The sequence below is a fragment of the Eurosta solidaginis genome, chromosome 4 (assembly GCF_040869045.1).
Source record: "Eurosta solidaginis isolate ZX-2024a chromosome 4, ASM4086904v1, whole genome shotgun sequence".
Taxonomy (NCBI): Eukaryota; Metazoa; Arthropoda; class Insecta; order Diptera; family Tephritidae; genus Eurosta; species Eurosta solidaginis.
The window spans coordinates 6,206,493-6,233,711 of NC_090322.1; the positions used below are offsets into that span (position 1 = coordinate 6,206,493).

Sequence of the window (27,219 nt, forward strand, 5' to 3'; positions counted from 1 at the left end):
AAACATTTCTCGGAACCGGCCAGATCGGACCGCTATAGCATATATCCCCCATACAATCGATTTTTCAGAAAAGAAGATTTATGTCATATCTTCCTCAATTTATCAGATTGAAGCTTCAAACTTAACCATATGCTTTCGTATAATGCACATATTGTTGTCTGAAAAAATGGATTAGATCGGTCGTATATATAGCATATATCCCCGCAACCGATTGTTCAGATAAGAGGATTTTCGTAATTACTGCCAAATTTTAACAGCTAGAGGCTTCAAATTTCACCGAATGCTTACATATAGAGGTATTGATTGTTGTCTGAAAAAATTGAATAGATCGGTGGCATATATAGTATATATCCCATACAACCGATTGTTCAGATAAGAAAGTTTTCGTAATTTTTGCCCCATTTTAACAGCTAGAAGCTTCAAATTCACCAAATGGCTACGTATAGTATAGAGCATTCATTGTTGTCTGAAAAAAGTTTATAAATCGGTGGTATATACAGTATATATCGGTCGTATATATAGTATATATCCCATAAAACCGATTGTTGAGATAAGAAACTTTTCGTAATTTTTGCCCTATTTTAACACCTAGAAGCTTCAAATTACCAAATGCTTACGTTTACGTCATATATTATTGAGATAAGTGATTCATGGTCACAGCTATTTCATGCAAACCACAAAAAATATGAAACTTTGCATCCTCACAAAAAGTAACCACCTATTTTTTATTTATCTTAAAAATCACTTAGGTATGTACATCTGTTCACTATATATTTCATATCTTCTACAGCCGATTATTTCGATATTACGAATGGGATAAGATTATTGTTCAGCCCCATTTATGAAAGGTATGAAGTCTTCGGCACAGCCGAAGACATTCCCGCCCTTACTTGTTTCTTTTTCACATACAACACGACAACTGTAACATTACAATTGTCCACTTTATATTTGCCCAAAGCATAATAAATGAAAAATCATTGGTTTGTATTAAACTGGTCATCAACTGGCTATAACGAGCCTGAATTGGTTTATGGTGCTTTAGACTTTATGCCTATCAATAATGTTGCTGTTGCTGTAATTGCTTGCGCTGTGCTTTGTTCTTGCTGTACTGGCAAACATTTTTTTATGTTTTACTTCGCTGAATCATTTATTTTCCACAAATTCGCATTGAGTGCCAATTTAAATTCATTTAAGTCAAATGCACGCGAGTTCAAATATACATACGTCCCCGCCACTAAAATTTACATATATTCGTGTTAGAAACAAAAGGCATTGTTGTTGATTGCTATTCGAACGCCGGTCAACCGGCAATCGAAGTGTTATCGTTCAATTAGCACCAACGTTGCAAAAAAGTGCGACAATTTCCACAAACAATTACTCATACGTTCACCCAAATTTGTCATATACATAAATATATTTGGTAAATAGCAGGGTGTTTCAGTATGGGCCGTTCGATGCACTAAAAACATTCATTTAGAAGCGACTCGGCATTCCGAGCGAAGTTTTTGAAAATGTGAATGAAGCATAGTTACAGCATTCACTTTTCGTGAATAAAATGGTAAACACCAACTGTATTGTACACCCTTTTATTGGAGCCGCTAAGATAGATTTTGATATTAGAGAATGTCATTTTTCCATGACATAATCATGGTCGCCACGTGGTATAGAGGTGAAGTGCTGAACGAAGATACGCGTATCACGTGACGGCATAGCTAACAAAGCTCTAAAAAAATTTCTTAAATGAAGTCGCCGCTCGATAATGATTTGGAAAGCGCTTCAAGTGTGTTTCAGCCATGAAAAGCTTTTCATCAAAAAAAATATATTGTGATGAATATTAGCATCACTAAGTTATACTAACATCACTAAACGGTTGTTACATGAAGGCACAACAACAATAAACCAAGCTGCCACTCTTGTGTACGTAAACAAATTAAGCATCATTTACGCAAATACATACATGGCGACGGAGAGATACTCACAAGCGCATGTAGTCATCGGCCGAAGTGGTGCTCACATATACACACGCATATGGCTACAAACTACAAATATACATATATATGGCTGGTAACCAAGCATGAAGTTCGCGAAATTACTACATAGACCTTAGGAGAAATGGGTGAACGAGGAAACCGAGAGTATAAAAGCAGCGCAAGCTGAGGCATGACTAATCAGTTTGATTTAAACACGCAATTAGTTGTGAAGTATAAGTGTTAATGTGAAGTACCTTAAAGTAGTCTAATAAAGACCATTTTGCATTACTGAATATTGGAGTAATTTATTCGACAATTTAGCGCTTCGAACGTTTGCAGAAGGTTGGAAATAAGCGGAATTTCACATCAATTTTTAGGCAAAATTAAAAGCAGCACACCCTCGTAGTTATAACGCGCCAAGTAATTATTATTTTTATTTTAGGCGATTTTGGAAACACAGAAGGAGAACAAGCCTTATAAATCAGTGTCGCTTTCTTCTGCAGCTAGATTAGCTGTACGACAGAATTTTTATCTAGATCGAATCATAAGATGACCTAACCAACGAATCTACTGAGCTTTTATCAGGTACAAATTATCATAAAATGCATGAGATAATGCCGCATGATATAACGAGAAGGTCCGTAAATCTCTCAGTGCACATTTTGTTCGAGAATCCCAATACTCATTTCATCATCTTTCCACACCGTCTATGATTCCAAGCAATGCATCAGAACATGAAAAACTTATAGGGCGTATATTATTTTTGCCGGTTGAGGACTTTATTCCTCAACTGCCTACTCAAAGTAGCACGTGGTGCTATGCCCCTGTTGTAATACACATACTTAGGCGATTCAAAAGGTCTCATATCCGCTCTATGTGCTATGCTTTAATCAAGTTTTATATTGATAACTATGGAAGCAAACAAAAATCTTAAAATTTAAATGAATACGACACTCTTATGAATTGTCTAATTATCTTCTATAACATCAAGTTACCGTGTCTTGCTTTTGTTTCGAAGAATTCGGAGAGGTCCTTCCCAATCTTTACGAAACTGATGGTGCTACTCAACGTCAACGTCATTTGGCAAAATCGTATAACTTTGCCATATCACAAGCTATCTTCATGCCTATCCAAAGTGCTTAAAACTTTCGCGCAGTTTTTTAATTGTTACAACCAACCATGAACCTAACTTTTTCGGTAGCTCTATTTTCCAGTAGTTATTTGTATTACAAAAGTATTAAATTTTGGTTCCTTCATTTTTCGTACAAAATTCCCTGAAAAATTTGTTTTCTGCAAAATTTTTTCTATATTCTTTTGGGGAACACAAAGTTTTGCTAATCTTTTTGGCTAAACAATTCTAGTAGCGGCTTATATAGTTATAATGTTTCTAAACGTATAGTAAAATCTACTCCGAACTTAATAGAACTCAAAGGCAGTTCTGTATGATAGACAACCCCCTAACATATGCATGCCGAACTTGTCAGAATAAGGGAAAACGTCAACGGGATGATGACACCTGAATATTCATTTCATCATGAGTTACAACAACAATAACTTGTACTAAGCATTCTAGATGCATCGCCGCATTTTCGTTTCTAACAAGCTTGTCGTGATCAACGTCGAAAGATTTTATTTATTTATTTATGTTTGAAAAGAAATTCGACGCTGTGTTTTGCATGCACAATACTCATCCCTGGCTGCAAACGTGTTTTTTGATTTTTAAACCCAATTGGGACACCCCCTTACACAGAGAAAGATGTCTCACGCCACTGATGGCGAGCCGCTCGCTTAGCTATTCAAAATTTTGTAGAATTGCTTCATCCTTTTTTTAGCAATTCTATTCTATAATTGCTTCTACGCGCTTTTACTGTTCTTTTTCTCTTTATTTGTTATCTACTTACCGACACTCATTGTTTACTTTCGATTTTTTATTGCTAATATGCATTTGTTTGCGTTCGTGAATAAAAATCAATTAGATGCGTTTGTTTACAAATACATATGAACATTATAGATTCAGTAAATTGAAAAGTATTTGCTATTTTTATGATGATAACAAAAGAATTTCACACAATTCGCAACAACTAAATTATTCTCGAATAAAATACTAATTTGAGTGCTAACGTTTACTCAGCATCCATGCTACAAGCACCAATACTAATGCAAAAGGTAGCTGGAATGTAACACAGGGTGTTTCGAATGTTTAACTTCCGTTTTTTTTTACTTCCTTTTCCTCAAACTTTGCGTTTGAGCCATTTTGGATATATATTTTTAAGTTATAATATTTATTTATATGAAGTGCGTGATTTTTTGTTAAGACGATACGAATATATAAAAACAACAACATTCCGTGCTACTAACGCTACCAATAGCGGGTAACAGCCAGCCATCTTGAGTGTTGCTTGAGGACAATGATAGTAAAGCTGTCACTTGTCACACGAGTAACGGATTGTGTTTACAATCAGCCTAACTAGAAAAAATTTAAATGTACATATATTTACTTTTTTACTATTTGTTACACCTGACCGATTAGATAAGGGAACAGTGGAAAATATTTGCCAAAGAAAAAAGTTTAACACTCTTTCTTTGTGCCGCAAATATTTTCACTTCTTCTAGAGCATAATTAAAAACTTAGTTAAGTTTCGATTGTTGGCATTTTTGAAGGCCTCAGTTCAGTAAGTTCACAAATTCATACAAGCACTACAGACAAATAAACAAAATTTGGTCATAATTCATTTTGAAAATTATAAAAACACAAATTTTTCAACCATAAATGTCTGCTTGAGTGACAGCAAATGAATGAAACGAGATGAGAGCTAAAAAATAGCAAAATTATTAAATATTTTCTTTTAGTATGTAGTACATGGTACTAACAGAGAAACACAAAACACTTAAAACAACAATAGCGAGCAAACAAAAACAAAACAAAAAAAAAAACAAAAATTTTGCACATCTTTTGGGTTTTGCGTCATAACGCTGCACGCAAGTAGAAAAAGTATTATGTGGCATACATTTTACAAAGCAAAATCTTCCAATGCCAAGGTTTTAACGAAAGCTCAATAATTTTGTATGGTGTCTAATTATGTTAAATAAGTAAATAAATTGTTTAAACTTTTATTCAGAACAATATTCCAAGTATAAATTGCTAGCGTTTTATTAATTATATTGTATTATTTCAAAGTATACATAAACAAAAATTACTTGCAATTATTTAAAATATGTATTTTCAATTTCAAAACATCAAAATTTTAGAAATAAGGTTTTTCAATTAGAAGAAAATTTTTCTAAGCGGGGTCGCCCCTCGGCAGTGTTTGGCAAGCGCTCCGAGTGTATTTCTGCCATGAAAAGCTCTCAGTGAAAACTCATCTGCCTTGCAGATGCCGTTCGGAGTCGGCATAAAACATGTAGGTCCCGTCCGGCCAATTTGTAGGGAAAATCAAGAGGAGCACGACGCAAATTGGAAGAGAAGTTCGGCCTAAAATTTCTTCAGAGGTTATCGCGCCTTACATTTATTTTATTTATTTATTTTCAATTTGTTTTTTTTTTATTTAACTTTATATATTTACTTAGAAAAAATTTCGTTTTCTAGCTAATCCAAAATTACACATTTTTGCTGCAGACAACAAAATAATGTCTGCAATTATATCTTTTTTGCTGTAGAAAAAAACTCATATGATTTTTTTTTTTTTTTTAATAAAGAAAAAAATTTACCATTATGCGAATTTCCAGCACTGCTGGATATGTGCCAAAACAGCTACAATTAGAAATAATGCAGTACATTAATATCATTTATAATAACATTTTGAATACAATTCAGTAATTTATTATTATTATTTTTAGTTTATATACTTTTTAGCTCGCTTTACTTTAAGTTGAACATTTCATACTTTTCCTTTTCTGCCAATACAGTGGATGCCATTCACAGATGCACGCAATTACGTTATTCACTTCTATAATTTTTTTATTTGGTATAATTTTTTTATAGCGCATACTTCGTTGCTCATTCCTTGACGTCAATAAAGTCTGCTTTTTCCCTTCTTAAAATATGTATGTACTTATATTGCTAATAGCTATTTTTAGTTAACGCAAATAAGAGATTTGGCGGACCAACGCGCTCAGCCGCTGTTCGTGTGACTTCAGACAACAACTTGCTGGACTCGTTCTTACAGTTATATAGATTGTATGCAATTCAGAAAACAGCCACTTAGGTGACGTTAGGTTTGTCTGTCCACTGAATAGAACTCATAGCTAAAAAAAATCATATAAAACCTCATATTTCCATAGTTCAGATCATCGAGTACAAAAGTATTCAAGTACCTAGTAAAAAATTACATACTCTCGATTCTATGATGAAGTACGTGGAAGAAGAGTGAAGAAGAAATATCGAAATTGAGTTTGTGAGGGTTCAACTGCAAAAGGATAATATTTAATTTTTCTTTTTTAATATTTTCATATTCTTAATTTAGATACCTTACTTAATTTTCGCAATTTCTTTGCTGAAACTCGATATTTTAAAACACTAAAGTTATTAGAAATTCTGATTAAGCTATATATAAAATAGTTAACTATATATTTACTTTGATTTCAGTTGAACAAGCGCACTAGAAAGTTTTAATGTAATTGACTTAAAACAAAGACCTAAAATGCCGCCGAAAGGAAAAGACCCGTCTCTTCAAGCAAAATTGTCTGTATTTACTGACTATCTATTGAAGCTACTAAAAAATTTAACTGCAAAACTTCACTAACTTTTTACAAACCATTTATAAGACATTTATGTATGAGATTAAATCATGTCATCAGGGATTAACTAGCCCAAAATGGAGTTTTCTATAATCTTCTAAAAATGGCACCACCCTGTGGATGTTTCTTTTCATATTGCAAAGTACAATAGTACGTTTACGTCACAGCTGAAATTACTTAGTTTCGTATAATGTAGCGACCGCGTTCATATCCTTGTATATTTCAATTTTAGATTAGTTTCCAACAGTTAAAATATTTAAAAAAACATTGTATATATTTTTAAATTTAAAATTTTGTATGAATTCTAATGGTACAGTGCCGCACTTTGGAAGTTATAAAATTCCAGTAAAGTATAATAATTAAAATAAACGGAAACAATATATGTCACCCGTCCTATGAAAAGGTGGCTTATGACTCAAAAAATAAAGAAAACTACTAAGAAACTGAAGAAATGCATTGTTTATCTTTAACAGCTGTTTCAAGCAATTCCTTTTTTGAGTCATAAGCCACCTTTTCATATGCCGGGTCACATATGGTTAAAAATTTATTGCATGCAGTTCATTAAAGAATTCTTCGGAACGCAATAGTTTCATTCTATCTAATTTTATTGTCTGTTTCTATGTAATTCTTAAGGCTTTGTAGGTAGTTTGCGTATATCATACTTTAAAAAAATCCAAATCAAATTCTAAGATGCTTAGCCCTCTCAGAAAGTAATATTTTTGACTAGCAGACCCGGTAGACGTTGTTCTGCCCTAAATTTAGTATATCTGCATACATTTTAATAAGCTTTTTCCGTCTAACTCTGCCCTCGCCCCTCTACACTTTTTCCGAATCTTTGTATTCACTCCTCCCTCCGTATTTTTCGCTTCATCTATCTCCATCTTCGTCTCATTCTATCTCTTTCTCAGTCTCCTTCTCTCTTTTCTCTTCTCTGAAGTTTTTCCCATTCTTCTTCATATCTTTTTGCCAGTCCCAGAGGGTGGTATGTATTTTGTTCCGGTCCCATTCCGAGTCTCAATCTCAGTCCCACTCCGAGTCTCAGTCTCAGTCCCAGTCCCAATCCCAGTCCCAGTCCGTCTCTGGTCTACTTCCCGGAAAAACGCATCGTAAATACTTACTTACTTACTTACTTAATTGGCGCTTAACCGTCTAAACGGTTATGGCCGTCCAACAAGGCGCGCCAGTCGCTCCTTCGCTCCGCCAACCGGCGCCAATTGGTCACACCAAGGGAGTTTAAATCGTTTTCCACCTGGTCCTTCCAACGGAGTGGGGGCCGCCCTCTACCTCTGCTTCCATAGGCGGGTTCCGATAGAAACACTTTCTTGGCCGGAGCATCATCTTTCATTCGCATAACATGGCCTAGCCAGCGCAGCCGCTGCGTTTTAATTCGCTGGACTATGTTGATGTCTGCGTATAGCTCGTACAGCTCATCGTTAAATCTTCTTCGGTACTCGCCATCGCCAACGCGTAGAGGTCCATAAATCTTTCGAAGAACTTTTCTCTCGAACACTCCCAAAGCCGCTTCATCTGCTGTTGTCATGGTCCATGCTTCTGCCCCATATAGCAGGACGGGTACGATAAGTGACTTGTAGAGTATGATTTTCGTTCGCCGAGAGAGGACTTTACTTTTCAATTGCCTACCTAGTCCAAAGTAGCATTTATTGGCAAGATTGATTCTTCGCTGGATTTCAGTGCTGATGTTGTTGCTAATGTTGATGCTGGTTCCCAAATAAACGAAGTCTTTTACTATTTCGAAATTATGGCTGCCAACAGTAGCGTGGTTGCCAAGGCGCATATGCGCTGACTCTTTGCTCGATGACAGCAGGTACTTCGTTTTGTCCTCATTCACCATCAAACCCATCTTTACCGCTTCTTTTTCCAGCTTGGAGTAAGCAGAACTAACAGCGCGGGTGTTTAGGCCGATGATATCAATGTCATCAGCATATGCCAGTAATTGCACGCTTTTATAGTATATTGTTCCAGTGCGGTTAAGTTCTGCAGCTAGTATAATTTTCTCCAGCATCAAATTAAAGAAATCGCACGATAGGGGGTCACCCTGTCTGAAACCTCGTTTAGTTTCGAACGGCTCGGAGAGGTCCTTCCCAATTCTGACTGAGCTGAAGGTGTTGCTCAACGTCATTTTGCACAGCCGTATAAGTTTTGCGGGGAAACCAAATTCAGACATAGCGGCATATAGGCAGCTCCTTTTCGTGCTGTCGAAGGCGGCTTTAAAGTCGACGAAGAGGTGATGTGTGTCGATTCTCTTTTCACGGGTTTTTTCCTAGATTTGGCGCATTGTGAAAATCTGGTCGATGGTAGATTTACCAGGTCTGAAGCCGCACTGATAAGGTCCAATCAGCCGGTTCACGGTGGGCTTCAATCTTTCGCACAATACACTTGAAAGGACCTTATATGCGATATTAAGAAGGCTGATTCCACGATAGTTGGTGCATTTTGCAGTATCCCCCTTCTTGTGGACTGGGCAAAGAACACTTAGATTCCAACCGTCGGGCATGCTTTCGTCCGCCCATATTTTGCTAAGAAGCTGCTGCATGCGCCTTACCAACTCCTCGCCGCCGAACTTGAATAGCTCCGCAGGCAATCCATCAGCGCCCACGGCCTTGTTGTTTTTCAATCTGGTTATTGCTATTCTAACTTCGTCATAATCGGGCGGGGGGACATATATTCCATCATCATCGATTGTGGGATCGGGTTCTTCATCTCTGCGCGGTGAATTGCTGCCTCCATTTAGGAGAGCAGAGAAGTGTTCCCTCCATAATCTAAGCACTCTCTGGACATCAGTTACAAGGTCGCCGTTTTCATTCCTACAGGAGTTTGCCCCGGTCTTAAAACCTTCCGTCTGTCGCCGTATTTTTTGGTAGAATTTTCGGGCGTTATTCCTGGTGGCTAGCAGCTCAAGCTCCTCGCACTCACGCCTTTCTGCTTCTGCTTTTTTCTTCCTGAAAAGGCGTCTCGCTTCCCTTTTCAACTCACGATAGCGTTCACACACTCCTCTTGTCGCGCTCGCTTTTAACGTAGCCTTGTAGGCAGCGTCTTTTCTTTCGGTTGCAACGCGGCATTCTTCATCATACCAGTTGTTTTTTCGTGGCCGCCGGTAACCAATTTTTTCCTCGGCGGCAGTATGAAGTGCTTTGGAGATATGCTCCCACTGCTCCTGTATTCCTTCAGGATGAGTTGTGCCCTCAGAGAGCAGGTGTGACAGTCGAGTTGCGAAATCATTGGCAGTCTGTTGTGATTGAAGCTTTTCGACGTCTAGCTTTCCTTGTGTTTTTTGTTCCTTGTTTTTAGCCGCGTTGAGGCGGGTGCGTATTTTGGCTGCAACGAGATAATGGTCCGAATCGATGTTAGGTCCTCGGATCGTTCGCACATCTAAAACACTGGAGGCATGCCGTCCGTCTATCACAACGTGATCGATCTGATTGCGAGTATTTCGATCAGGAGACAGCCATGTAGCTTGATGTATCTTTTTATGCATGAACCTCGTGCTTGATATGACCATGTTTCGAGCACCGGCAAAGTCAATCAGCCTCAGTCCGTTAGGAGAAGTTTCATTGTGTAGGCTGAACTTTCCGACTGTAGGGCCAAAAACACCTTCTTTGCCCACCCTGGCGTTAAAGTCGCCAAGCACGACTTTTATATCATGACGGGGGCAGCGCTCGTATGTGTGTTCTAATTGTTCATAAAAAGTGTCTTTCACCTCATCGTCTTTCTCCTCTGTCGGCGCATGGGCGCAGATGAATGATATATTAAAAAATTTTGCTTTTATTCGAATAGCGGCGAGACGCTCGTCCACAGGCGTGAACGCCAGCACTTGGCGACAAAGTCTCTCTTCCACCACGAATCCGACGCCGAAACTGCGCTTATTCGCATGGCCACTCCAATATATGTCACAATTTTTTATCTTCTTTCTTCCTTGCTTCGTCCAACGCATTTCTTGGATGGCGGTGATGTCAGATTTTGCTTTGACGAGGACATCAACCAGCCGGGCATCTGCACCAATCCCATTCAGGGAGCGGACGTTCCAGGTGCATGCCCTCAATTCATTGTCCTTCAAACGTTTGCCATGGTCGTCATCAATAGAGAGTGTATTTATCCGAGGCTTGTTGTTATATTTCATTGGAGTATGGTTTTACGCGGCGGGTCCCAAGCCCAGCGCACAACCCGCTCAGCGGGGGTGAAAATATTACTTGGCACGTTTATATAGCGAGCCGCTTGCTCCAAGACAGACGCCCGCTTGCAGCCGCACCTAGAGGTGTACAGACGCTGCCGATGAAATCTCCCCCGGCTAGCCCTTAAACCGATTATGTCAGAGTGGCCTAGCCAGGTAAATACTAATATAGGCAAATTTATATACCAAATTTCAGGCAAATCGAATAGGACGTATGTAACTAGGTATGTGGGTATTATAAATTCATGACTTTATTTCGGATTCGCATGCATATTTATCAGTTGATGCGACTAAATCGAATATCACAATGAAAATTACTTAAAAGCTCTCAGCAACAGCTTTCATTTGATATCCAAAATACACCACATTCTAGGGGTATCCAAGACCATGTTTTGGCCTATATCTCGAGAACCTAGTCACCAATAGGTATGAAAGCTACCCTGTAGTAAAGCACTCATCAACAGTTTTCATTTGATATCCATATTGTATAAACATTGTCTCGGGGTATCCGGGTCCACGTTTTGGCCTATATCTCGAGACTCAAGACACCCAGCGGTATACAAAACTATCTGTAGTAAAGCACACACCAACAGGTTCAATTTGATATCCATAATGTAAAAACGCATCCTAGTGTTACCCTGATCCACTTTTTGGCCTATATCTCGAGACCCTAGTCACCAATAGGTACGAAAACTACCCTGTACTAAAGCACTCATCAACAGCTTTCATTTCATATCCATATTGTATAAGCACATTCTAGGGGTGCCCGGGTCCACGTTTTGGCCTATATCTCGAGACGCTAGTCACCAATAGGTATGAAAACTACCCTGTACTAAAGCACTCATCAGCAGCTTTCATTTGATATCCATATTGTATAAACACATTCTAGGGGGCCCGGGTGCACTTTTTGTCCTATATCTCGAGACCTTAGTCACCAATATGTATCCTGGTCCACTTCCCGGAAGAAAAATTATCCGACATTTTATTCTAGATATAACGCTACCTACATACCGAATTTCGGGCAAATGGAGCCATATATACGATAGTTTAGAATAAATAGGTCCCTGGCCCACTCCCCGAAAAAAAACTTTTCACAAACACTCCCCGGGTTTACTGACTGTAGATATGGGTGCATCCCATTCCATCATTCGATCAGATTTAGTTAACAAGAAGATAAGACCATTGCTTGGAGCAAGATTACGTACAGCCACGGGAGACGACACCCAGGTAATTGGAGAAGTATCATGTGAAGTAGCAATTGGGAACGTCACGGTACTACACAATTTTACAGTGGCAGAGATTGTTGATGAAATCATAATTGGAGTGGACTTCTTAATCGACCAAGGCATCAAGATCGATGTGCAAAGCAAGACGATGCGATATAAGAACATGGATGTGCCACTTAATTTCGGCTACGAGAGAGGCTACAGCAGTAAACGAGTGCTGGTGGAAGAGAGTCAGCAAATACCACCAAAATCCGAAGCAGTCATCTGGGCAAAGGTTGATGGAGATTGTGGGACAAACAAATTGTGGGTTGTCGAAGCAGCAAACAAATCATCACTGAACATACTTGTAGGAAAAACCCTGGCTATGACAAAACAAGATGGACGTATTCCGGTAAGAGTACTCAATGAGTTCAAGTCACCACTCAATTTGATCAAAGGAGCTATTTTGGGAAGATGCCAAGAGGCTGAAGTAGTTATTAACTGTGAACAGCTCCAGGAACACGTTTCATCTAGTAATACTGATCTTTCAAATGACATCACGGCATGGACGCAGGGGCTAGAGGAAGCCTATCAGAGTAAGGCAAAACAACTGCTCCTAAAGTACGCGAACATATTTGACAAGGATGGTTCCAAACCAGGCCGCATCAATGTTGTGAAACATCAAATTGACACTGGAGCCGCAAGGCCGATACGTCAAGCTCCTCGTAGTGTTCCACTGGTGAAACGGGAAGTTGTGAGTCAAATCGTACAAGAAATGAGCGACAGCGGCGTCCTCGAACAATCAGCTAGTCCATGGAGCTCACCGGTAGTACTTGTAAAGAAGAAGGATGGAAAAATGAGGTTTCGCGTGGTCTACCGGAAATTGAATGACGTTACAAAAAAGGATAGCTACCCATTGCCAAGAATTGACGACACTCTGGACTCGCTATCTGGTACGAAATGGTTTTCCACACTGGACTTGAAAAGCGGCTACTGGCAAAGGAAGTAAGTTAATTTTGGGTCACAAGGTAACGACAGAGGGCCTCTGCACTGCAAACGAAAAGATAGAGGCTGTAAAGGATTGGCCAAGACCACAGAACCCACACGAATTGAGAAGTTCCCTTGGGCTGTGCACATATTACCGCCGATTTGTACCAAATTTTTCCAGCGTAACCCATAGCCTCCATGAGCTTACAAGAAAAAATAAAGCTTTTGAATGGAAGAAGGAGCAAGAAGTGGCTTTCCAAACATTGAAGGAGCGGATGTGCACTGCCCCAATGTTAGCATATCCGATTCCAGGAGCAACATTTATTCTAGACACAAATGCGAGAGTATATGCTATAGGAGGCGTTTTATCACAACTGGTCAATGGACAGAAGAAGGTAGTTGCATATTACAGTCGTTCGATTGGAAAACCAGAGAGGAACTACTCCGTTACGCGGAGAGAGCTGTTGGCATTGGTAGAGTGCATTACACATTTTCACAAATACCTCTACGGCCAGCGATTCCGTGGCAGGACAGATCACGCAGCGTTAAAATGGCTTCTGCAGTTCCGTAATCCGGAAGGACAATTGGCACGGTGGATCGAGCGACTACAAAGCTATGACTTTTCCATTGAGCATCGAAAAGGTAGTACCCATGGAAATGCCGATGCAATGTCACGAAGACCATCATGTAGTTTGGGATGCAAGCACTGTTCAAAGGCCGAGACTAAAGAAGACATTATAGATGTCCGGCTAATGACTATAAAGTGTACGGATGAATGGGATAAGGAACAACTAAGAAAGTGTCAGCTAGAAGATACAGATCTGTCACATGTTATGCAAGGGCTCGAACGAAACGAAAGACCAAGCAGAGAGGAGATGTCAGCAGAGAGTCCCATTGCGAAGTCATATTGGGCACAGTGGAACAGTTTAGAATTGATATCCGGTTGCTTGCATCGAGTATGGGAGAGTGAGGATGGTCAAAGAAAAAAGAAACTGATAGTTGTTCCCAGAAAGAGAATTCCTGACGTGCTCAGCGAGCTGCATAATGGTCCAAGCGGAGGTTATCTAGGAATCACGAAGACGCTCGAGAAGATTAAACTGAGATTCTATTGGGTTGGTTGCCATCAGTCGGTCACTGAGTGGATTGCGAACTGCGAGGTTTGCAGCAGAGCGAAAGGGCCCAAAACCCGAAGTCATGGCCAGATCAAGCAATATAACTCAGGTGCGCCATTTGAAAGGATCGCTGTGGATGTCGCCGGTCCATTTCCTACTAGCAACGGCGGAAACAAATATGTACTGGTAGTTATGGATTATTTCAGTAAATGGCCAGAGGTATACCCAGTTCCAAATCAAGAGGCGGAAACAGTAGCAGAAGTCTGCACAATTAGGTTGCAAGGTATGGTGTACCAATGGAGTTACATTCTGAACAAGGCAGGAATTTCGAATCAGCTGTGTTCCAGGAAATGTGTAAATCATTGGGCATTCGAAAAACACGGACAACTGCATTGCATCCTCAATCCGATGGTATGGTAAAACGATTCAATAGAACATTGAAAGAGCACTTAAGGAAAGTAGTAGACAAGTGCCATAAAGAGTGGGATACCCGCATACCATTATTCTTGATGGCTTACCGATCAGCAGTGCATGAGAAAACGGGCCAAACCCCTGCAAAAGTAATTTTTTGCCAGCTGATTTGAAGTTTGGGATAGATGCCTATGCGGAGAGAAATGTCAAGAAATCCACTGGTGATTTGGAAGAAGAGCTAAGACGGCCCATACATGACACAAAAGCCATGCGCAAATATAAAACGACGGAATTTGTGCAAATGAAAATTTTGATATACACGGCTCAAAAACATTGCGCAATATTCATTTTTAACGTAGCGCAACAAATGAAACATGTGTTTTAATTGTATAAAAAAGGCACTAATTGTATAAAAAAAACACTATTTATTTTCCACAGTGCTGGTAATTCACAGTATAAGTCGAAAAACTCGCACCAGATGCGTTTATTTTCCATTGTATTTATAATATATATATTTTAGTTGCAAGACCATCTCAACTCATTGCAGCACTGCGCAATATTCATTTTTCAACTAGCGCAACAAATGAAACATGTGTTCTAATTGTATAAAAAATTATTATGTATTATTAAATTTGTGTAAATTCCTGTTACAAACTAGAGATGGTCCTTACGCCTTCGATATTAACATTTTTAAGCAACAATTACTGATGTTATATTATCAGAAACCAAAGGTAAACTGTGTAACATTCACCACACACGAAGAAAAAAGCATGTGCAATATTTGCAGACATGCGTAAATATCAAAATCGTTTTGATTTTAGCGCAGTTCTCTGCGCAAATAGCGCAACCAGTGCACACACCAGGCAAATCCTTGTGCAAATTGGTAATTGGCACAAGGATACTTGAGCCGTGTAATTGGCGTATAAGCGAAATACATGATCTGATAAGGCAACGAACAAAGATTATGAGTGACAAGATGAAAGCCAGATACGATAAAGCAATTAATTCGGAAGGTTTTCAGGAAGGAGATTTGGTGCTGCTATACAACCCACAACGAAAAAAAGGTTTGTCCCCGAAATTGCAGTGTAACTGGGAAGGCCCATACAAAGTTGTAAAACGGATCAACGATGTAGTGTACCGCATACAAACCATTGGCAAACCACGAACCAAAATGAAAGTGGTTCATTTGGAGAGGCTAGCAGCGTTTACATCGAGAGATTTGTCTGATCGGGACGATCAGACTTAGGTGGAGGGCAGTATTACGAATATTAGCAAAACTAAGAGGTGCTGCCATCTCTAAGCCGTTGCTAAGCAGCGCCTTGCATGCACATCCATAGATCAATCATTATGTATCTACATAAACGAATAAATCATTATGTCTACACATATGTAGGTACACGCAGCTGAGAGCAACGCACAAGCACATGCAGATATCTTATCTGAAATGCTCCTAAAGGTATGCAATTGTGATTGTGGAAGTGTCGCTCACACATACACGCGCATGGGGTATGAGAGAAGCTATATAAATTATACATCTGTAGTTGTAGCTAAGAAATTTATAACTAAGTAAATTCTGGAAGCGCCTAGAAGATGCCATGAGGAAATCACAGAGTATAAAAGCATCAGCGGTAGAGGCGCTATGGGCAGTTTCAGTAAAGCACGCTATCTGTCGGGCAATAGATCAGTTTCATTTAAGCTATCAGTCAGTTTGGTTATTAAGCACGCTAGTTGCAAAGTATAAGTGTTATTGTGAAGTACTTTAGTAAAGGCCATTTTTCCATTATTCAATATTGGTGTTATTTATTCAACAGTTCAGTGATTCGAACGTTAGCAGAAGATTGCAAATAAGGGGAATTGCACTAAATTCGTTACAATATATAGATAACACAAAACATCGCTAATACTATGTTCAAACAGAAAAATTAATTGAAGCTATTTCGATTTAAATTGGGTGGTTTTCATACAACTCAATTTCGCTTACACAATAGTAATTTGATAGCTGGTTGACTCATCTCTACAGCAACAACATACCTTTGTTCAGACTGTCAAAAGGTGCGTGTTGGTATTCGGCGAATGGAATGGAATGAAAACATAAAAATTTGAAATTTTTGTGTGCTGTAAGAAAATGTGTTCAATGTTTTGGTCTCATTATGAGTTTGCCATCCTCTTTTGACAATCCCTACTCCAGTAAAATGACAAAAATAATATCAGCTGATGAGATAAGCCCACCATATAGTTCAGCCATGCGTAACTGACGTTTAAATCTACTCAATAAACAAACTTTACAAGGTTGAATTTGCAGTATGAAACAATTTATTACGCAATTATTTTTTTTTTTAATTGGCAATTTATTATTACAATTTATTAAAAGATAAGTTTGCGTAATAAATTGCCCAAATGGTATAAATTGCCAATTTGGTGTGTGTTTGTACATAGTAGAATAGCATTGACTCAAAGTGAGAGTTTTTAAATAAAATGTTTTTCTTTCGTACATTTTATATGAAAGAATAGCGTACATTTCAAAACTCACACTTACTGAATTCAGTCCCTGCAATACTAAGTCAGGCATAAAAAAACGAAATTTCCAACTTTAAACGAAAAACCGAAATTTCGAGCTTTAAACAAATACAATTTTTTATACACAGTTGGTGCCATGTTGCAATGTTACCTTTTTTATTTGATATAATAACAATAATAAACGCAATGAATTAACCATCATTTTGCATTTAAAATAAAATCTTGCAGCCGCTATCATCATGTTGCACTTACAGCTTCCCATCATATTTTTCTATCCACTTAAGTCCTTCCAAAGTGGTAGTTTTTGGTTTATATTCACAACCGATCCAGTTATCGTAGCCAGACGATTTTATAACGTCAAATATATACGCAAAATCAAGTTCTCCAACAACATCTGGTTCATGGCGATGTGGAACTTGCGCTATTTGTATATGTCCAATAATATCTTTGAAATCCTTGAATCCATTTGTTATATTTCCCTGTATATGTTGTAGATGGAACAGATCGACCTGCAGACGTATATATTTGCTATTGATTTCGCGTATAAGGTTACATGCAATTTCGTATGAATTCATAAAATATGATGGCAGTGCATATTTATTGATTGGTTCTATCACTCCCATAATGCCTTCTTTTTCCAAGACTTTTGAGGCATATTTTAAATTCTCCTTGTAACAAAGCAAATGCTGAGTTGTGTCTGCCTCTATAAGTCCCGCCATTATATGTATCTTCCTACAGTTAACCGCTTTGGCAAATCGCACGGTTTCATTGAGTTGAGCTTTAAAGTTTTCCTGCGCATTAGGCACACTGGCGCTACCAAATTTAGAATCGCCAAGATCTATATTAACAAGCGCTATATTTATTCCGGTGTCTTGCTTTGTTTTTATGACGTCATCAATTTCTGAATTCGGAAAAGGTATTTCTACAGCCTTGAATCCAGCATTTTGTGCCATACGAATTTTTTCAGAAATAGTTTTCTGCCCTTCAGTGAAGAGGAAATTTAAATTTGCAGCCAACCTTCCTCTCATGTTGTTGTATGCTGAGATAAAAAAAAATATTAATTAATTTTATAGCATTCATTTGCTTGCTGAATAAACAAGGTTACACAAAAAGTGTAAAATATAAGTAAAGACTAATACAATTTTATGATGCGTATGATTCAGAATAGCTGACGCTATCAGCAACAAAAGATAATTTTGATTGATTTTATGTTATATCGTGCAAAATTTATTGGGATCACGTCAGCCGATGTTCTCTCTTTTCACCCATACACTCTTTCTTGCTTTCATCTTTATCTTTTTTTTTCTGGGCATACTAATTTACCGCGGAAATTTCTTCATGTTTTAGTTGAAATTAATATTAGCTTTTTGAAACACAATAAACTTTCCAAATGTCCGAATTCACTGGTAACCAGTTGATAATTACGTCTAGGGTTTTAAAAGTCTCAGACACACTTTCTATTTTCAATAGAGCAAATTTTTGTTCAATAATTATTTCATAAGCCATTTTTAACTGTTTTGAGCTTTTTTAAGAACAGTCAGCGCATACTCGTTTACTTATACTCAGATCTTAATCAATTAAACAAATTAAATATACGAATAAAAGCTTGACTCACTACGAAATATGTAAGAAAGAAATTCAGCCTCCAAATCGGCGGGGCTCTCAATAACAAATCAGTTTAATATCTTGTATGTCGCGTTTGTTTATGGTTTTATTGTATATTTTTTATGTTTATGTGCAACAATTTTGTTGTTTGTTTATGCTTAAAATAAGTATTCTTTGGTTTCAAAAACCAAATATTTTGTAAACAAGCAAGAATGGGACAGTTATGTAGTTGAGCAGCAAAATTTGTTGTTATAGAACAAAGTGGCAAAGTTAAACTCTAGTCAACTTTAACTGGAGTTTAAACACCCACTGAAAAACCCAGCCTAATTCGCTTATTGAATACCTGCAATCAAATATGCAACCTCCCTCTTAATAAAGAAAAAATGTATGAATAATAAAAACAAACCGCACTTGATTTAAAAAAAAAAACGGTTCCGACCATATACATATACTCAGCTGCAAACTTTTATTGAACGTTCATTTAGCTTCTGTCTCAGTTTGTTTGGCGATCGAGACGTGATCGTAGATAACGATACCTGCGTTAGTGATATCGTCTACTTAGGATATTCTGTAGCGTACGCTGTGATTTATTCTTTAAGCCGGAGTCATTGGTGCCGTATGTCGTATCGCTGTATCCGTATCCCTAACGTAATCAGCTGTTTATCGTTACGACGGTAAACCAAAACCCAATTGGTTGGCTACGATACGGTTACGACCTTAGCGGCACCAATAATCGATTGCATTGATTCTCATAAGGTTGGTCGAATCAGCTGTTATAAGGTTACCGATACGGTTACCGATAAAGCACCAATGTCTCCAGCTTTAGCCTTACGCTATTTGTCAACCACACGAAAGCAGTTGCCCGTTTTTTTTCGCTCTAAGAGCAACTATTCGTGAAAAAAAAGTCGAGATTACATAATAATTAAAATATCTAGTTCTTTCGTTCTTTAGTTCAATTGATCCCCAAGCCTAATAGATACTATATGAGCTATGCACAGCTGAGTATAAAAATATTTATAAGTCATTCTACTTGTTGCAGCCCAGCAACTCTGATAATTCATTGTTATAAAGAGAGCTAAATAAACAAAAAGCATTGATTATAAGTTTAAATGCTCTATTATCTTAAATTCTAGCTTACTACGTCATGTTAATTGGTGTCAATGAAAAGTTTAGCGTTTCAAATTATATGCAATTGTTATGTTTTCTTGCGCGATTACTATCATATACATAATTAAATTAACATACCTGAAATGCCGGTCAATGTTGCAAAAATGCTGTGAAAAAATGCACTGTTTACGATGTCTCAGCGTTTCTCACTCGTGCCTTTACTCTCCGCGTAAAAAACTAATACTAAACTGCGTTCATGGCAATAGGTAATGTTGACAGTTAGTGAGTGCTATGTTCACAAGTGTTGGTAATGTTATACTAAAATGTTACACTGTGGCTACACTATTGGTTTAGGTTAGGTTAGGTGGTAGGTGCCCTGATAAGGGAAACTCACAACATGAAGGTCCGTTGTGATACCACACGCAATAAAATAAAGGTGGTGTAGATATAGCTACTTAGAGAATCGTTGCGTAGCAACGATAAAGTTCCAAATGATACCGATCTCAACCTTGGATAAATCCTCGGGGATCCAAGTGAGTCGCGACCGAAGTACTTTCGCCTAGTTCTGGCAAAAGCTGGGCAATCAAGCATAAAGTGATTTGATGATTCCACCTCATCATCCTCCATACAGCTGCAGCAGGATGGAGTTTCCAGTATATTGAGACGTACCGCATGGATACCCGTGGGACAGTGCCCTGTCAAAACCCCAATGACCATTATTGATAGGCGAGCCTTAGTGAACCCAATTATTTCGGCAAACCTCCTGCCATCCACTTTCGGCCAGATAGATCTTGTTACCCTGCAAGAGGTGGTGTCCGCCCAACTTTTATAAAATAAATATTGCTTAGCGCAAATAATATATATACATGATTCAATCAATGCCAAAAGCTTATTGCTTTATGTGATTTAAAAGTTAATGATATACAAATTTTATTTTAATCATTGAGTCCATGTAATTACAGGCGAAAAGCAACAAATATACATACATAGCTCAGTTTAAGACTTCTTGACGTAAAATATTTATTAGTTACGTAAAAAGAATAATCAAAGAAAACAACTTGTTTCCACATATTTTTACCCCAGAAGTACGTCCTCCATAATCTAAGTACTATCTGGACATCGGTTACCATGTCACCGCATTCGTTTTTACAGGACTTTGCCCGGGCTTAAAATCTTCTGGTAAAATCTGCGGGCGTTATTCCTGGTATCTAGCAACTCAAGCGCCTCGCACTCACGCCTTCCTGTCTCTGATTTTTTCCTCCTCTTTCATTTGCGGCATTTTTCATCGCACCACTTGTTTTTCTGTGGCCGTCGGTAATCCATTTTTTCCGCGACGGGGTACGAAATGCTTTAGAGATATGCTCTTACTGCTCCTGCATGTTGACTCTCAGAGAGCAGGTGTGAACGTCGAGTTGCGAGATTATTGTGATTGCATCCTCCGACATCTCTGTCGACCGTATAGCTGAGTTCTATAAACTCTTTGTATTTACAAAAGACTCAATTTTTTGTGGCATTTTCAAAGTGGTAAGACACAAAATATTTTGTTGAAATGCTATTTGAATTTAAAATTTCATTTAGGTAAATACGAGTATATATATTTTGCAAGTTACGCTTTTATTCTTACAAACCTAATTGCTCTTTTTCGCCGTTTGCCCTTTTTCTGTAATCCTTATTTTCTGTGATAAGACTACACCGGAAACAAATTAACAGACATACATATTTGCTTTTCTACCTAACGAGACATTTGTTAAGTCATTTTTTGTAGTTAATCACGTTTTAAAATGGATTTATTTTCTGTACTTCGGTTGTCTACGCTACTTTTTATGGTGATTTAAATTTATTATAAGTTATATTTACCCAAAGATTGGCGCAAAGTAGGTAGCTTTTATTTTAGAAGTTTTGAGATAAAGTTTTAACTTAATTTAAAAATTTGTGTTGTTATATAGGCCAACTGATTTGTAAGATTTAATTTAAAAATAATATTATATTTATTAATACGGGATTATTTGTAACATATAATATTAAAATCTTTTTTGTACGAAGTTAAAAATAACAATTATATTACCCATAATTTTTTATGACTTTTGCTGATGCTTTCGCATCGTCTTGATTGATTACATAATCCCCTAAACATGCTTTTTTTGGATTGTGGCTACTAGCAATTTTATAGTGTTTTAATTCCCAAGAAAATATTCCACGTTTTCTAGACCAAATATACTGCACTTAGAGAACACACCACTAGTGATAGAACAATACGAGTACTGATTGAGTAGTATCGATGAAAAAAATAAAAAAATAAATGTAAGGCGCGATAACCTCCGAAGAGATCTAAGGCCGAGCTCCTCTCCCAATTTGCGTCGTGCTCCTCTTGATTTTTCCCTACAAATTGGCCGGACGGGACCTACATGTTTTATGCCGACTCCGAACGGCATCTGCAAGGCAGATGAGTTTTCACTGAGAGCTTTTCATGGCAGAAATACAATCGGAGCGCTTGCCAGACACTGCCGAGGGGCGACCCCGCTTAGAAAAATTTTCTTCTAATTGAAAAATCTTATTTCTAAAATTTTGATGTTGCTTTGCCCTGGAGTTGAACCCTGGGCATACGGTGTGATAGGCGGAGCACGCTACCATCACACCACGGTGGCCGCCAAGTAGTAGTATCGATACTTTTCCAAAAAATGCTCGAGTATTTACTCGATGCTTTTTTACAAGTACTGAGTAAAGTATCGATACTTTTTCCCGATACTTCACCAAGCGCCGACGGCCTACATGTTTATGCGGGAGTCATTGGTGCCGTATGTGGTATCGCTGTAGTCGTATCCCCAACGTAATCAGCTGTTTATCGTTACGACGGTAACCAAAAACCAATTGGTTGGCTACGATACGGTTACGACCTTAGCGGCACCAATAATCGATTGCATTGATTCCCATAAGGTTGGTCGAATCAGTTGTTATAAGGTTACCGATAAAGCACCAATGTCTGCAGCTTTAAGATAAACAAAGTTCAGTCCATTAACACCAAAACTTGAACATATATTGAGATCGTCGACGATGCGGTAATAGCTCCCCGTTTAACTTAGCAACAAAATTATAAAAAGCTGCTAACTACATACAATTTCAATACATTTTAACCTGTCATGCAATAGAGCTTTTTCGTTTTACTGTGAAATTTTGGTGGATGGAATAAGCAATTTTACAGGATCGTCGACGATATATTAGTATTGAAAATGGTCGAAATCAGATTATATCCACGTCTACTTTCAAAAATGGGAAAAAGGAACAATGCCTTAACAAAAACTGATGTAGTGGTGAAACTTGGGGAGTGGATAAAAAAGTTGCAAAGTACAATATAAATTTATTACAATTTTGTTAAATTGGCGTGGCGCCGCTCACATTAAGGAGAAGAAAACTTAAAAGTTTTGCAAAGCGTTAATCGAAAGCTGTTAATATTACTTTGTAATATGGCGGAAATATGGTCCTTGTTATTATATTGTTACGAATATTAGCCAAACTAAGGAGTGCTGCCATCTCCAGGCCGATGCTAAGCAGTGACGTGAATTCACATCAATAATTCAATCATTATGTATCTACATAAACGAATCAATAATTGCGTCTACACATATGTACACATTCCGACGAGCAACATTTACATACAAGGCAGCGAGAGATGAGATGTCACACACAGATGAATTTACTTATACGCTTATGTGTGTGCGGGAGACTGTAAACTACAAACTCACATATGTACATCTGAGAAGCGCTAAAAAGTAGACAATTGTAAACAAGTAGAAACTATATGAGAACTATACACACACGAATATAGTTGGTAAGTTCTGGAAATGGAAGAGCCTAGAAGTATGCAGCGTAAACTATAAAAGCGGGGCAGGCGAGTAAGAAGTAATTCAGTTTGAGTTGAGCTATCAATCAGTTTGATTAAGCACGCGATCTGGCGGCCAATTGTAGAGTTTCATTTGAGTTATCAATCAGTTTGGTTATTAAGCCAGCGAGTAGCAAAGTATAAGTGTTATTGTGAAGTACTTAATAAAGGCCATTTTTCCATCATTCAATATTGGAGTTATTTATTCAACAGTTTAGTGATTCGAACTTAGCAGAGGATTGCAAATAAGAGGATTTGCAGTAAATTCGTAACAATATATAGATCAAAAGCGGATAACGATCTACTTTATAGAAATGGAGCTTACAGTTTTAATCTCAACAGAATTTCCAATATATGTATATATGGTACGTAACAATACTACCATTAATTTCTACATGTCGAAGCTACCTTCGCCCCCAGAAGGAGCTACCATTTTTTCCTACGCTGATGACTGCACGATAATGACTACAGGTTACTGCATGTGACGTTCGATCAGGATCTACATTTTGGCGAGCATGCATCCGCAATTGTAACTACATAGAGTCCAGAGGCGTAACAAAGTCCTCAAATCTTTTGCCGGCAGCACTTGGGGTAAAGATAAATAGACGCCTGCATGCTACGCGTCTCGGATATGGTCGCCGCGCCTAAAGGTTACTCACTGGAAGAAAATACAGACCTGTAAAAACACCGCTCTCAGAACTGATACGAGCTGTCTTCTTATGTCCACAGAGCACCACCTATATAGTGAGGCGAGAGTATTCCCCATTAGGGCGAAATGAAATGCTGAACAGTTTCTTCTGAATACACAGAAACCTGGGCATCCCAACATACATCAAATTAAATGACCCCACCGCAGGATCTTGTGGAGTTATCTCCGCAAGCATTATGAAGAAATACGGCACTGAGATCTCTGCCGTATGTAGAAGAATAACACAAACAGGTCCTCAGTGATATCTACAAAAAGGCGGCGGACCTCCATGCTAGAAATTACCCGCGAACCCCGTTCTTAAAGTTAAATACCCTGAGCTCGCAGAAGAGGAATGCGATCTCGCTAGGGAGACGCGCGTCGATCTAGCTCAACTTTGATCTGGATACTGTAACAGGCTAAACTCTAACCTAACTCGAATCAACCACATGACCCCAACCATCTTTTCAACTGCGATGTGGGACGAACGCCTCTGACACTCCTTTCAATGTGGTCCACCCCTGTTGAAACTGCAGGTTTCTTTAGACTCCCGTTAGAGGATATTGATGATGGATGGATCAAAACACTGTTACAACAACAATAACCAGTAGAAATATGGCAGTGCAAAGTACATAAGTTATATTTAGTTAATCTCTCCACAAAACGTTTAATGAAATAAAATAAATAGTTGACGCGATTTGCCTCTAAGGAGGTTAAGACCCAGCTTTTCCTCCAATTTGCTACGTGCTACATATTTCATGGGAGAAGTGCTTTCCAAACCACTGCCGAGAGGCGACTCTTTTTAGAAAAACTTTTTTCTAACTGAAAAAAACTTTTTTTTATAAACGCCATAAGTACATCAAAAATCTTCTTGAGGATTTTGGTACGGCTCTGGACTCTATGTAGTTACAATTGCGGATGCATGCTCGCCAAAATGTAGATCCTGATCGAACGTCACATGCAGTATGCTGTAGTCATTATCGTGTAGTCATCAGCGTAGGAAACAATGGTAGCTCCTTCTGGTGGCGAAGGTAGCTTCGACATGTAGAAATTAAACAAAAGTGGGGATAGGACACCACCCTGTGGCACCCCTTATTTAATTCTTCTGGGTTTAGATGTCACGTTCCTAAATTGCAACGATGCCTGCCGACAAGACAGATAATTTGCGGTCCAGGGGACCCTTACAAGTTTTGCAGTAATTTGTAAGAAAAATTAAAAAGGAGCACGACGCAAATTGGAAGAGAAGCTCGGCCTAAAATCCCTTCGGAGGTTATCGCACCTTACAATTATCCTATTATATGTACTGCAAATGTACTTAACCGATAAATTAAATTTTCCAATGAACTTCAATTTCATTTCATCTGTTCGTTAGAAAAAAAAAATATTTGTTTATGAGCCCATAAAATTCAACTGCATTTCAATTTAAGAAAAAGAATCGGTTTGTCCGTAGTGAAATTCAAACATTTGTATTTCAATTGCATGCAATTAAAAACTTTATTTGTATGAGTTGACAATGAATTAATTCATGGATGATTCATTAAACATTTTTGTCAATATTAATATGTAAACAAAATAAATATTTTTATGGACTTCGTGTAGAACTATCTCTAAAATAGCCAACGTTTATTCATTGTTTATCTCAAAATGAAGACGTTTACGTCAAGCTTAATAAATTTTGGATATAAATTCGAACAGAGCATGATAAGAAGAGTATCGTATCGTAATCTTATTTATTTAATCTGACCTAGAAGCTGAGCTTTCAAGAACAACCATAATAACCTTTTACAAACAAAAATGCTCGAGGCCATGTAATTGAAAACTGATTTTTTTTTCACAGTGTACAAAATTGACGGAAGTTAACTATAAAAACGGAACACTTTTATTTGAAAACGCTACTAGTACTACTCAAGAAAATTTTATTGCAATGCAACTGAAACAAATCATATTTTATATGAATTACAACCCCGTAGGAACAATCTCTAATTCAAAAGTGGTGCACTTCTAGTGCATTCGAAACACTACTAGTACGCCATATTTCTCTTTTGTATGCTTTCAACTGGCGAATTCAACATTGCGCTGTACTGGGCGGTAGAAATTGTCCCCTTTCTATAGTTTCGAACTAGATAAAAAGTTCTACTTTAGAACTAATTGGTTTGTTTGTACTTTTTCAATAGTTCCGAAGTAGCGTAAAAATTTACTGTTGAGATCTATTTCTTTTGTTGCTGCTATTTCGTTGGCTCCAAAGCATACAGAAGCACTCGCCTTTTCCATAGCTCCAAACCATTCTATAAGTATATGCATTGGAAATATTAAATCCCTTTAGTTCAGCTCCCGCCGGTCTGTAAAATAATATATCCGTGGATCGGTCTAACACCGGCTACGTGATACGCAGTATTTAAGCGCAGAAACCCTTTCATAAGTGTGTGTATACAGGCAATAAGTATGTATATGTATATCGGATTTCCCGAAATTGCCGTCTGAAAGACTAATACCGTTTTCACTCAGCAACTTAATCGAATCACAATTCTATTTAATGAAATAAATAAGTTTCCCTTTTCATACAGGGCCTTTTGCTTCATTAAGCGAACATTTGTCAGCAGCAGCCCCAAAAAAATATTTCGTTTTTACAAAAAATAGTTAAAACGGAAAGCCGCCGGTTCCTTCTTAACTATCAATACAATCAAAATAAAATGCATGTGCAACTTACTCATAGGTGTTGCACCTAACGAAATATGTGCCTATTTTCGAAAAAGCCATATTGTCTTTTGCAGCAAATGTAACCAAGAAACCATCGAAATAGTACTTTTTTGATACTTT

At 38.0% G+C, this 27,219-nt stretch overlaps 2 protein-coding genes and 1 long non-coding RNA gene across 4 annotated transcripts in view; 1 reads left to right on the forward strand and 2 right to left on the reverse strand.

Moving 5' to 3' along the window:
- The window catches only part of LOC137248896 (uncharacterized), a 339,657-nt gene that overhangs the window by 20,222 nt on the left and 292,216 nt on the right, over nucleotides 1–27,219 (reverse strand). The window lies entirely within an intron of this gene.
- Nucleotides 1–27,219, forward strand: part of LOC137248889 (synaptic vesicle glycoprotein 2B) — a 100,868-nt gene that overhangs the window by 7,107 nt on the left and 66,542 nt on the right. The window lies entirely within an intron of this gene.
- On the reverse strand, nucleotides 16,443–20,100 carry Gip (hydroxypyruvate isomerase-like protein Gip). 2 transcript variants are annotated; one of them, XM_067778561.1, is made up of 2 exons: nucleotides 18,744–18,763; nucleotides 16,443–18,167 (listed from the first exon to the last, which is right to left on the reverse strand). In XM_067778561.1, exon 2 carries the CDS (start codon nucleotides 18,154–18,156, stop codon nucleotides 17,377–17,379), a length of 780 nt encoding a protein of 259 aa, XP_067634662.1. In that variant the 5' UTR covers nucleotides 18,157–18,167; nucleotides 18,744–18,763; the 3' UTR covers nucleotides 16,443–17,376. The 2 variants fall into 2 exon arrangements, with proteins under 2 accessions (XP_067634662.1, XP_067634661.1); XM_067778560.1 differs by lacking the exon at nucleotides 18,744–18,763 and adding an exon at nucleotides 19,979–20,100 and having other exon boundaries at nucleotides 16,445–18,167.

Coding starts and splice junctions, on each gene's coding strand:
- Gip (XM_067778561.1), bottom strand. CDS start 18,156: ATGAGAGGAAGGTTGGCTGCAAATTTAAATTTCCTCTTCACTGAAGGG.